This window comes from Oryza brachyantha, chromosome 5, assembly GCF_000231095.2.
Source record: "Oryza brachyantha chromosome 5, ObraRS2, whole genome shotgun sequence".
Taxonomy (NCBI): domain Eukaryota; kingdom Viridiplantae; phylum Streptophyta; class Magnoliopsida; order Poales; family Poaceae; genus Oryza; species Oryza brachyantha.
The window spans coordinates 8,290,125-8,303,592 of record NC_023167.2 but is presented as its reverse complement, the minus strand read 5'-3'; the positions used below and the strand labels follow the sequence as shown (position 1 = coordinate 8,303,592).

The window sequence follows — 13,468 nt, the reverse complement described above, 5'->3', positions numbered from 1 at the left end:
GCAATGGCGTTAGCGCATGATCAGTTTGCCTTTGGCGTGGACCTGATTGAGGTTGAGCACGGCCTCGCCGGCTGGTCGCCGGTCGGCGCGCGCACGGCGGTGTCCGCGCACGTCGAGCGCGAGCGCGACGACGCCGCCGTGCTCCTCCCGGCCGTGGCCACCGAGGGGCAGAGCGAGCGGCGCAGGCCCAGGCCCAGCGGCCCGTACGTCGTCGCGGCGCGCCGCGCCGGCGAGGAGGACGGGATGCGGCACGCGCTCCCGGCCGGCGCGCTCGTGCCTCGGGTCACGTACCGTGTCGTCGGGTGGGTCGGCGTAGTGCAGGTGCAGGTGCAGGTGCGGGTCGAGGGCGGCGGCGGCGGCGCCGCCGGAGGCCAGCAGCACGCGGCGGCGGTGCGCGTCGGCCTCCGCGTGGACGACGACGACGGGTGCGGCAGATGGATAGACTGCGGCGCGGTGTCGGCCGCCGGCGGGTGGGCGGAGATCAATGGCGCGTTCCGGCTCAGGACGCGCCCGCTCGCCGCGGCTGTTCACGTCTGCGGCGCGCCTGCCGGCGTTGACGTGAAGGTTATGGATCTCCAGGTGTTCGCGACTGATCGGAAGGCGCGGTTCAGGCAGCTGAAGGAGGAGACTGACAAGGTGAGCAATAAGCGATAGCATGCAGTCATCAGTCGTCACAATCACTCCATATAATTTTGCACGATCGATGTATTTTGCTGCAGCTACTGTGTTACGTAAGTTTCGGTTAATAAGGAAAAAGAACTTCGATTAATTATATCATACAAATTGAGACAAACCCCACAAAAGGAAAAAGAAGCATGCTGTAAAAAGTATTATATTTTAGTGAGGATAAAATTGTGAGGGTAAATTTTAGTACTTAAAGTTATTTTCTTAAGAATGACAAAATGCTTAAAAAAGTTGAGGTCTTTCATTGTTACTGCGTGACCTAGACTAAATATATCTCCCATTGTTTCATATCAAAAAATAGTTAAATATTTTGACATGTACTTTACGTTGTAAGTTGCAAATATATATTTCACTGTAATTTCATACATGCCTCGTAAGGTATTCCAACTTCCAAGTGTATAAAGAGGTGAATAGTAAAAGTTAACACATTACCCATATAGGGCCGTGTTCGGGAGTGTGGGTGGAGAGGGTTAGTTATTTGGCGTGAAAAACGTAGCAATAAATTAGTACATGATTAATTAATTATTAAAAAAGTAAAATAGATTAATATGATTTTTAAAACAATTTTCCTATAGATTTTGTTTTGCAAAAAATACACTATTTAGGGGTTCGGAAAGTATGCACACATAAAACGAGGAGTTTAGATAACTAGGAGCAGGTACAATAGCAGGCTATAAGCCAGCTATAAGCATATTTTAAAGAGATAAGAGAGGAGAGAGGAGAGAAGTGGGCTACTAATTTGTAGCTAGCTGCGCATAGATTCCAAGACAAAATGTCTGTATGATATGTGGGACCATGTATTGATGTTTTGTAGGTAACTATTGTATGAGTTGGCTATTAGATTAACTATAGAGAAATTAAAGTCAGTAGTTGGCTATACTATTAAACTTGCTCTAAGCCTAAGAGTGAACGCGACTTAGGTAAGACAACAAAAATAATCAATACAGTAAAAATTAGCTGGAAGAAATACGTAGACCTGCACATGACAGAAAGTTGACGACAACATTGTACTCGTTCTCTTTTTATTTAACGTTATGAATTGATCTTTAACCGCTCATCTTATCTAAATTGTTATGCAAATATGCAAAATAAGTTATGCTTAAAGTTTATTTAATGATAAATCAAATTAGAACAAAATAGTTAATAGTTATATAATTTTTTTGATAATATGAGTGGTCTAACGTAGACTGAAGAGTCAATGACATCAAATAAAAAAAGTCGAACGACATAGTAGAATAATTATATTTGAAAGTTTCCTCCAAAGACTATTAATTGTTGTATAGCTACACCTTTGGAAAAAAAAAAGAATGAAACCAATGAAAAAAACAAGAAACTATTTTTTGTCGCTCACGTGGATTTACACTCGTTTTATGCGTGCCATCCAAAAACTTACCAGTACATTTGAAACTTGGTCGGTAAGATCAAACATACAAATGCAAGATAAACTTGAACCTATTTGTTATGTTTGTTTCTATCTAAATCTAATTTAAATTTATATATTTGTACAGTGATATGCACATATTAGTCTGTTTTACAACAAAATAAAACTTTAACGACTTTTTGGATATATAAGTATATAACTTGCATAAAACGAGTGTATGTGAAGGATAAAATGCAGTTCCGAGAAAAATACATAGAATGAAAATGAAATAAATGCAAAAAATATGGCACCACCTCTTCGCAGTCACCAAAATGAAATACGGTGCGAACTTGCGTGCATGCAGGTTCGCAAACGAGAAGTCGTTCTCAAGTTCGGCGGCGGCACCGGCACGACCATGTCCGGCGCGTCCGTCCGCGTGGCGCAGCTGGAGAACCGCTTCCCGTTCGGATCCTGCATCAACAAGACGGCCATCCAGAACCCTAGGTTCGTCGACTTCTTCTGCGACAACTTCGACTGGGCCGTCTTCGAGAACGAGCTCAAGTGGTACTCGACGGAGCCACAGCGCGGGCGGCTCGACTACCGCGACGCCGACGAGCTGGTGGGCTTCTGCGAGCGCCACGGCAAGCCGGCGCGCGGCCACTGCATCTTCTGGGCCGTCGACGGCGACGTGCAGCAGTGGGTCAAGGACCTCGGCCGCGACGACCTCGCCTCGGCGGTGCACGGCCGCCTCAACGGCCTCCTGTCCCGCTACGCCGGCCGCTTCCGCCACTACGACGTCAACAACGAGATGCTGCACGGCCGCTTCTACCGCGACCGGCTCGGCGACGGCGTCGCCGCGCTCATGTTCCGGGAGGCCGCGCGGCTGGACCCGGCGGCGCGGCTCTTCGTCAACGACTACAACGTCCTCCGCGGCAACGACCCGAACGCGACGCCGGAGAAGTACGTCGAGCTGGTGGACGCGCTGCGGCGCGGCGGGGCGGTGGTGGGCGGGATCGGCGTGCAGGGCCACATGGACAACCCGGCGGTGGGGGAGGTCATCCGCGCCGCGCTGGACAAGCTCGCCACGGCCGGCGCGCCCATCTGGGTCACCGAGCTGGACGTGAGCGAGCCCGACGTGTCCCTCCGCGCCGACGACCTGGAGGTGGTGCTCCGGGAGGCGTACGCGCACCCGGCCGTGGAGGGCGTCATGCTCTGGGGTTTCATGCAGGGGCTGATGTGGCGCCAGGACGCCTACCTCGTCGACGCCGACGGCGCCATCAACGAGGCCGGCCGGAGGTTCCTCCAGCTCCGGAGGGAGTGGAGGTCGGACGCGCGCGGAACACTCGACGTCGACGGCCATTTCAGGTTCAGGGGCTACCACGGCACGTACGTCGCGCAGGTGACGACGGCGACGGGGAAGATGCTCAGGACGTTCACCGTCGACGAAAGAGATAGCTCTCTCGAGTTGGATTTGGATATGGAAATTTGAAGCTGAAATGTCATCTCCGTCGTACTGAACTACGTACTGTTCATAAATATGCTACTTTCATTCTAAAATAGTAAGGATTTGAATAATATGAATGTACAGTCAAAATATCTTCACTGGAGTTATTGAAAAATGCTGTAATATTGAAAATACTACTGTGAGAGATAAATGCTATTGATCAGACGCATATTCCCAGTTGAATCAATTTAACCAGCATTATGAGAGATAAATACTATTGTAATATTGAAAAATGCTGTAATAAAGGCCTTGATAACTTTGATCAGACGCATATTCCCAATTGAATCAATTTAACCAGCATTCAACCAAAATTTTAGGAAACTCGGACATATCTGATATATGTGAACCATCTAGGCCGTGTTCGTTTAAGAGCTAGTTAATTAACTTACACCGGTGTGGAAAACGTAGTAATAGATTAGTATATGATTAATTAATTATTAATTATGAAAAAAATATAAAATAGACTAATATGATTTTTTAAACAACTTTCCTATAGAATTTTTTTTGCAAAAAGTACACCGTTAGCAGTTCGAGAAGCGATCGTGTGGAAAACGAGGGGATAAGTTAACTTAGAGGGGTGGCCGATCGCGGCCCTAGTACTATCAAATCTAGACAGAGCAAGGTATTTTTTTGACCTAGTAGTGTAAGGTATTTTTGGATAGACGGTATATTTTCAAAATGAAAATGTAAACGGCACATCATATATCAAAAGGCTTGTCTCAAAATTAAGACGGTCGTTATAGAAATATCTTGTACATATGATTATATAATTTCTTTGTTTTTTTTCTTATTTGAGATTTCGTTTACTTGACCATTTATCTTATTTAAAACCTTTTTTCAAATATGTAAATTATAAGTTTTTTAAAAATTACTTTAGTAATAAATCAAATCATAACAAAATAATTAGTAACGAGTAAAATACATGAATCGTCCTTAAACTTGGAGCGGATAACATCTAAATCCATAAACTTTAAAATTGAACATTTAGGCCCTTACACTTAGGAACAAATCTCATTTAGGTCCATAAACTTTTAAATTGTACATCTAGATTTACCCTCTTGGTTTAATGAATCGTAGTTGGTTCAAACCTCGTTTGACTAAAGTTGCCCGCGGACGTGGCATTCCATGTAGATTAATCATAATAAAATAATTAATAATTATAATAATAAATAAAATTATAATAAAATAATTAATAGTTATATTTTTTGTGAGGACGTCCCAAAGCCTAGGTGGTGCAACGCTCCGAGGCATGTCAGCGTGAAATATTTGGATGGATGGGGTCTCAGATAAAACCCAAATTGTTGCAGTAACCATCCAACCTCATCGCAGACCCCGACATATCTTGAAGAGGGTACTACAAAGGCTCTAAGCCATCGGATATGAAATAGAAGACATAACTATTGGAATAGCCACGCCAGTCATCTACGTCATACGTCCGTCAACCACTCGATGGTGGCAACCAAAAGCGTACCCCAGAGATTTGATCTCAACAAAGGCATATTCCTTGGTTATCTCAACCATTTCAAACCCATCCTCATGTGGGACTAGTCGCCCAGGAATGCAAAATAGTTTCACATAAATCATCTCAAGCATGATATCCGAATCATAAGTGGTTCTAAGCATAAAGCATAAATAGTCTTAATAAGTTCTAAGTAGTACTTGGCAACAAGCCATACATATTGGTTCATGCGGTAAGCGTGCTACCCAAAAGCCCATAGGTAAACCGGCTAGGGTAAATCCCTAGTTAGAACCATCCTGGAAATCACAAGCTGCATCAAACTCCTCATCCAAATAGTCATTACCTGCAGCAGGGTCTGAGCCAAAAACAAGTAAAAGAAAGCAAGAAATCAGTACATTAATCAAATTAATGTACTGGCAAGTCGGTGACAACCCTAACATGCTACATGTTGGCCATATTCAAGGATAAGTTGTGTATAGGTAAATTTTTGCATAAATGCCAATTTTTGTTCACAACATGTTTCGCAACGGAAATTTTATAACAATAGTATAGAGTAAGTAAAACTTGTTATGTAAATAAATAAATAACACACATCTACCCCTCAAGATAGATCATCACCACTTACCATCATATCATCACCATTCACCGAACTTTATCCAAGTTCACCAACAAAACATTCCAACCATTTTCCAAGTTCACAAGAGTTTATCAAAATCACAAACTATACTCATGACACTTCACCATGCCGCTCATGACCGTGAGCACGGCTAATCGATTAGTTTTAGACTCTGCAGAGTTTGTACAACTTTTAAGCCCACATGATATGGATCGCTCTAGTTTATCCGATACCCGTCGGTATCGCCACACTCTACACATTGAGTGTGACCTAGAGGTCATAACGAAACCGTTACATTGTTTATTGTCTAGCCTTGCACCAGCACGATGTGTGTTTTACCCAGGCTACTAGCAAAGTAGCGCCACTAGGTAGCGGGCCCACGCTTTAACCTAGCGCCGTAAGGAACCCTACCCGGAATCCCTCACGAGGCACGGCACCGTTGTATTGGACAGACTGCCCGCTCAAATCATCACATACCACATGTCATTAATCAATTTCAACAAATCACAAACCATAGAAAGTTCCGATAAGTTACCAAAACCCGATAACCCATACTCTTCGGCCTACCAAGATGTAAGGCTAAACTCTAAACAACTTAATAGGTTAAGGCCAGCCCATACTTAGCATATGTGGTTTGTACTGTTTTCATTTGTTGGTGACATAGAGTGAGGTCCTTAATCGACCCGGGCGAACGCTCCCCCTATCGGTGCACATCTATCACCATATGTACACCACTCGCCGCCCAAGTCTAAAAACAAGTCTTCTCCATTTTCTGTTCACAATACTCACATATTTAAAATTCTGTCCAGCAGCATCAAAATAATTTTTTTACATATAACATTTATCAAAATGAGTACTTTGTAAGGCGCTAACCGAATATATAAGCATATAGCGGCAATATAAGCATAGCATAATCCCAAATAACACAATAATTGTATCCAAGAGAACCCTATGGTTGCAACCAGCAAGGATTCAATATTTTAAGGTGGGTTATGCAGCAATTAGGACATATCTACCATTCCCATATTTATATAATTTATTTTACCAAAATTAATACTAGCCAACGTATGCATGTTTGCAATAGAATCATTTAGCCCAATAAAACATAGGATCAAAGTGGTCAAAGGAGGGGCTGATTTGCCTTCGTCCGCAAACACCTGAACCTGGTCTTCAACAAACTCACCCTCTTCTTCTTCGACGTATTCTCCCTCTATTCAAAATACGCGTATACGATAAATACAAAAATGCATAAAAATAAAAAATGCATGAAAATGCATAAGACTTATGCGGTGAGTGTGTGCTGGTCTCAGGTGGCCTCTAGTGAAGGAATTTTTATTTTATCACTTTGTTTTAAAGAGATATGCATTTAATAATTAAAAAGGTTTAAAAAGGGCTAAGTTTTATTAAGCAACATTTTTGTACAGAAGTGAAGAAAATTACTTTTACAAAGTTACACAGCATGAATTTAGAAAATTAACATAAGTGGTTTCACAATTTTTAGAGCTATTTTCGATTTGTTGTGGATTTAACAAGCTCTAGGAGACATTTAGGGCAAAACAAAAAAAGGAAAAATTTGTACAAAAAGTACCAAGTTTTATATTTTTCTAAAATATTCCACAGCTTCCCGGATCTAACAAAACTGGTTTCACAATTTTCGGAGTTAAAATGAATTTTCTACAAATTTTTGAATTCTGCTTATTCTCAGCTTAAAAAAAAAAGAAATCAGTTTTCAAAATTTAATTCCAGCCGGGCCCACATGTCAGTGAATGGCGTTTTCTGAAGTGAGGGGCGTTTTTCAGAAAGGCCCTCGGAAGATATGAAATCAACCCGCACTCTCTTGCTACAGTAATATATGTTTAGACAGTTTTCGGATAGGACCCTAGCTTTAGTCGAATTCTCCGAAGAAGGTCCCCGGTCGGCTCAAACAAGGGGCAGCCATGTGTGAGTTGGATTTTCAACTCGCCGGCGACGATTGGTGGCCCGAATCGATTCGAGTGCAAAAGAGAAAATGTAGAGGGGGTACTTGTGCATCCGTGAGTGGTGGTGGTGAGGGGAATGGTGGTCCGTAGCCCATGGAACATGAGCAACAACAGTGGTATGTCTTGGTATGCCCATGCATGTGCTTGCAATGGCTTGGTTAGTGCATGCAAGGGCTCGGTTAGTGCAAAAGAGTTAGTGCAAGAGCTGTCTCAAGATACTAGGGTGCTCACCAAGCGAAGAAACGGAGGAAACGATGTCCACGGGAGCGGCGAAGACGGTGGTCGGCGGCGAGGTCGTTGACGCCCACCACTTGTTCGATAAATTGCTTCTTGGGCAAAAGAGGCACGGATGAGCTTGGCGTGATACATAGATCACGTTCCATAGGAAGAAAGTGAGAGGGACTCACCGAGGATGGAGAACGACGACGCCTAATTTGCCGGTGCCGGGAAAGACGGCCGACCTCCGGGCAATCTAGGCATGGGATGCGTTTGCTCGGGCTTGGAACGCGATGTGTGAAGGATGCCTTTGCTACTGGCGCGCTAGCTTGAGAAATAAGCAAGAGTGAAGTGGGGGAGTGAGAGAGAGGTGGCTGGTGCTATGATGGGGTTTCTTGGGTACCCATTAGGCATGGAGGGCGGTGTAGGTTGTGAGGAGAGAGTGGGAGGCTGCCATGTGGGTCCTAGGGGGTGTGGAGCCCACTTGTAAGTGAAAGAAATTTAAAATCTGGCTTGGAGGCTAAGTCAAGGAGAGTTGGCTGCAAAGTATCTTTGGAGAGGATTTAAGGGAGATTTTGTGCAGCAAGAAACCTGGACAAGTGATCCTCTTGGTCGGGGGAGATGTGGAGAGTAAAAGGGCTGAAGTGGTTTTGGTTAGAAGTCTTTGGTTTAGGCTTAATAAAGGAATGAACATGGGTTGACAGCATGGTTAGCAGACGTTGACAGTGCAGTTAGCAGCTGATTCGATTTTTGGAGGGAGCGAAGAAAGGGTTAAAGAGTGATCCACGGTGTGCCGCTCCTCAGGCCGTTAGAGTAAAGTTAGCAGAAGACTTTGGCTGAAACAAAACTTTAGAAATAAGTTTTGAAATAAATTTTACAGAGAGAGCAAGTTTGAATCTACTAAGCAGTTTTTCAGAATTTTGGAGAGATTAAAATAGATCAAAGAGATAGCAAAGCTTAAAGAAAAATTTTGAAAATTTGAGGGTTGATTTCTGACATATCAAGTATTTTTCAGAATTTTTGTAGAATTTTTGGATGCATACAAATACCATATTAATTGTTTTTGTGACTCTAGGTCTATTATTGCATGTGATGATGAGATGATTAAGATCCAAAAACAATTAAAATCACTTCCAACCACATGATGCATTTAAGTTAAATTTAGTTCTCGGGTTTACGGGCTTGGGTATGTTATATTTTTTAATAAACTGAATGGTTAAACATAGACCAAAAGGCAACGTCGTCAGTAGAAAAAAATAGAGTATCAAGAAATAGGTTTTTTTTTTTGCTGCAAAGGGAATATCACGATCCTGTGAAATGTGGTGAGTTACAGGAGTAGAAAGTGCAAGCATGAGGGTTTGTGATTGGGGAGGATGATGGAATAGATTGAAGCTCTAGCTGGGAAACAGAAGCAATTAACTTCATCAGGACTCATTACCATTTGCTTCAGCATTTCCATCCATTTCAGCATCAAAAGCGGTATCGTCAGTACCGTCATTCACAGTGTCATGGTTGTTTGTTTTTTCATGTAAAAAGCCAACCAATAAATTTTGAAACGAAAAATGATATGTGAATAAAAATTTTATAAAAAATAAATTAATTTTGGTGAAAACCACCAAAAGCAACTTCAAATTTAAAGTAAAAAATTTATATTTTGCCTTGTGCTTTGAGATGGGACTTGGGCCATGCCAAGCTAGCACGGCCCAACCTATTGTGCTTCCCACCGAAACAAGTCGCGCTGGCCCAGCATGACATACTCATCATGCCGAGCCGGGACGATATGCGCTGGTGATGTCATGGCCCAAAAGCATGCTGGGCCTATTCAGGTTGTGCCGTTCCAAGAAAGCCTACAACTGGTTGCCTAGTCTGTTGACAATCTTTTTAATTTGGACTAGACAATCTTCCATTAGGTTGCTTTTTTCCCTTTACCTTAGTGTTTGCTGAATTTTGAACTAGGTATTAACTAGTATTTTTATTTAGATTAAGTTTTGTAATAATATATATTTGAACCAAATTATCAAAAAATATAGTTTTTTTTGTAATTTAGCCCTTTTGAAAAATTATTTTATAAATAGACCTCTAAATATTGCAGCAATGGATTTCTTCTCTCAGTGCAAGGGTCATTAGCATCGAGGTTCAACATCTCGGCGCAACTATATATGCTAGTGTCGACACGACCGCTCACATTAAGGGGGGCAATGACAAAGATTATCATTCAGAGCCTAGTTGTAAATAAATTAGTATACAAATAGATCCTTGATATCAATCTTTCACACCGAGGGCCTATTTATATAATAAGTTATTTACTGTTTCCCTTATGAGGATCGATTTATAAAATAAGTTATTTATAAATAGATCCTTGTCACCGATTTATTTGACGCTGACCCTCTCAATGTCAACATTGTGGGGGGGGGGGGGTGATTGTTGGCATAGAAATGTTAGAGTTCGGCGTCATATACCCTAGCACTGAGTAAAGGATATATTTATTGACTAAGTTTTTGGCAGGGTCTATATATAAATATGTTAAAATGGATAAAATATTATAAATATCTAGTTATCACAAAACTATAGATTTTGGAGTTTAAATCCCTACTACCATTATTTTTTTAGTTACAAATGTTGTTAAATATGTAGTTTTGGGACAAAGTGATTACAAAATGTGTAGATTTGTGATACTTCAACTTAAATCTACATAGTTTTGTGATAATGTTTATGTCTTTTAGAATTAATAAAGTCGATGTTAAATATGTAGTTTTATGATATAACACTTTAACCTATAATTTTGGGATAATTTGATCAGAATATTTAGTTTTGTAAAATTTATACTTTTATTTAAGGCATTCCTTGCTGCATAGTAAAATATCTTTAATTTATACTTATATGTACTCGATCACATAGTTTTCCTCGGGTTGAGACTTGAGAGGCATTGTATCTTGTGCTCGACTTGGTGTGGGCGTGAATCTAACCGACGACAGCCATTACATTAGGGCAAGTACAACGCAGAGGCAATTTGGATATGCATGTGATAAAATCGTCCTACGTGGTAGCAAATAAATGAAGAAAGAGAGTGGGATCGGCGACTATCTCATCGGCGGCCAACGCTCGTGTTCCCAGACAACTCGACGTTTGCGCCGCGCGTTGTAGCATGGGTTGCGAGTCGACGACGGCAGCGGCGACTCGATTGCGCGCGCGGTCACCACGCCGAAATCCTTTTCCTCCTGCCACTGCGCCAAGATCTACTTCCTGCCACGCCGAATCAACTGGAGAAGGTGGCAAAGAAAGGCACAAGAAAATGACAGCTCGGCGATTCCCCCCCCCCCCCCCCCTCTCCCAGCAATTTCTACCCTCCGGCCGGCGATCTGCCACATCCTCCCTCGATAGATAGATGGTTGCAACGGCAATGGCGACGTACGGCACCAAAAAGGAGCAGCTCGAGTGCTCGACAAAGAAAGGCGCATGGACGCGGTGCCGGTGTGTGGTCACGGTGGCGGCCGGAGAGGCAGCTGCTCGCGATGGTGCGGCGGTGGGAGGCAAGAGCTCGGAAGCGCTCGTTGGTGGAGGGAGGAGATTCGGCACAGCAACCGCAGCTGGAGTGCAGCAAGAGCACGGAGGCACACGTGGTGTTTTGATAAATATTAAAGGGACTGCTGCCTCCCTCTCATAATAACTTTATTTTTTGTTTTCCGTGTCTAATGTTTGACTATTCGTTTTATTTGAAAAAATTTTATAAAAATTTAAAAAAATTAATCAAGCATAAAATACTATTTATGTTTTATTATCTAGTAAGAATAAAAATGTTAATCGCAAAAAAATTTTAAATAAGATGAAGAGTCAAAACAATGTATCAAAAAACTGAAAAATGTTCTTATTTAAGATAATATGCTATTTGTTCGTGACTTCGATAGAAATTTTATATGTTGGAATGTTGTGAAGCTGGCGGACGGTATTCAACTCCAATGTCGTTCATATGCATACATGTAACTATTGCTGATTGCTGAACATTTCGACCACTGTGATGGGTGATTTAGATTTTCTACCTGTAGCACATGTAACTTTTTCTGAACTCTAAGACTGTTGAAAGAATGGCAGTTCTATAGCCTGCCTGTTTTCATATCTGTCCAGGATTTTCTGAATTGTCTATATAAATTATATGCTTTTGAAATTCCAAAATAGCAGTCAGTTGCAATTGAGCATTCAGTTGAAGCAAAAATTATAAAAATTGCTGCTATTTGAAAGATTTGTTTGTACCTAACCAAAGATCAATCACTTGTATTGATTTAACTTTGTTTGCTGCTATCTTGTTTATGCTTGATAATACTTATATTAACAAGCAATAAAATGGCATACAAAGATGGATGCGTGCTTGATCATGGATACATATATGCATTAAATAATCTATAGACAACCAAACAGACATCAGATATCTGAACTGTTGTACAATCAGTCTTTTTTGCTAACTGTGTTTGCTAAATAGACAGCTATTGTATATACTGCTCTTAACCATGTTTCCATCGAAAGAAGTTATTTATGCAGATAGAAAGGTAGCAGCCAACATGGTTACATACTTACATGGGTTGTTGAAATCAAGGAACCAAGGCGTATTTCTCCGCACCATGGACTACACGTGAAATATTGGACCGCGTCTGCTTTTTTTTTTTCATCATGAAATTAAGTACATGGTTATCGTCTGACTTTTTCAAGGAAAAAGTCAAATTACATATTTATAAATAAGAAATAATTTGTAAATAAAAGATGGAAAATGCTACTGTCTCCGTTTCATAATATAAAATGTTTGATTTTTTGATTACAATGTTTGACCATTCGTCTTATTCAAAAATTTAGTACAAATATAAAAAATAACAAGTCGTGCTTAAAGTTCTTTTTGACAATAAAGTAAGTCACAAGCAAAATAAATGATATTTCCATAATTATTTAAATAAGACGAATGATCAAACTTTGCAGGCAAAAAAGTCAAACATCTTATGTTATGAAATGGAGGAGTATTAATCTAGTGCACTGGTAGTTATATCCCATCAAATTTATACGTACGAACACCCTTCGTATACAAAATACTTCTCATTGCATATTACAAGTTAGGTAGTGGTTCACATTTTGAATAGGTAAAAATTAAAGTTACTTATAATATAAAACAGAGAGGAGTCCTATCCTTACTTTCTTAAAAGTTAAAATTTACAATATTGGACTCATTGTTAAACTTATAAGAAAAATCTAACAAATGCCATTGACAAACACTTAATTCTAAGAAATACCATCAACGAACGTGAGTTCTATAAAATACCATCATACAAACGAATTTGTCTAAGAAATACCAATATCGTTAGGGTTCCGTTTACTTTTTCCGTTAAGTGTGGTGTCTCACCTGTCATTATGGCCATGTTGAATGACCATTCTCAAACCAACATTGAACTGGCCATTCATTCCTCAAAATAAAAAGGATGGCCATTCTCAAACCAACTTTGAACTGGCGAGACTGCCGATTGAACTAGAGTTATAAGAAGAGGCAGCTAGATGGGATTGCTCAACAAGATGGCCCTTTACAAGGGCCATAATATCTTCTTTTACTGTACGCCAAGGTTCAAAGAAATAGCATCTAGAAAGTTTTTTTTTCTTTTTGAATTTTAAGGACCAC

At 41.2% G+C, this 13,468-nt stretch overlaps 1 protein-coding gene across 1 annotated transcript; it reads left to right on the top strand.

Annotated features, from left to right (window-relative positions):
• The first annotated feature begins 3 nt into the window (after positions 1-3).
• On the top strand, positions 4-3,791 carry LOC121054533 (endo-1,4-beta-xylanase 2-like). Its single transcript, XM_040524545.1, has 2 exons — positions 4-636; positions 2,409-3,791. The coding sequence occupies exons 1-2, from the start codon at positions 4-6 to the stop codon at positions 3,531-3,533; spliced, it is 1,758 nt and encodes a 585-aa protein (XP_040380479.1). The 3' UTR covers positions 3,534-3,791.
• The last annotated feature ends 9,677 nt before the right edge of the window (positions 3,792-13,468 follow it).

Coding starts and splice junctions, on each gene's coding strand:
- LOC121054533 (XM_040524545.1), top strand. CDS start 4: ATGGCGTTAGCGCATGATCAGTTTGCCTTTGGCGTGGACCTGATTGAG. Junction 637..2,408: donor TGAAGGAGGAGACTGACAAG/GTGAGCAATAAG, acceptor GCGTGCATGCAG/GTTCGCAAACGAGAAGTCGT.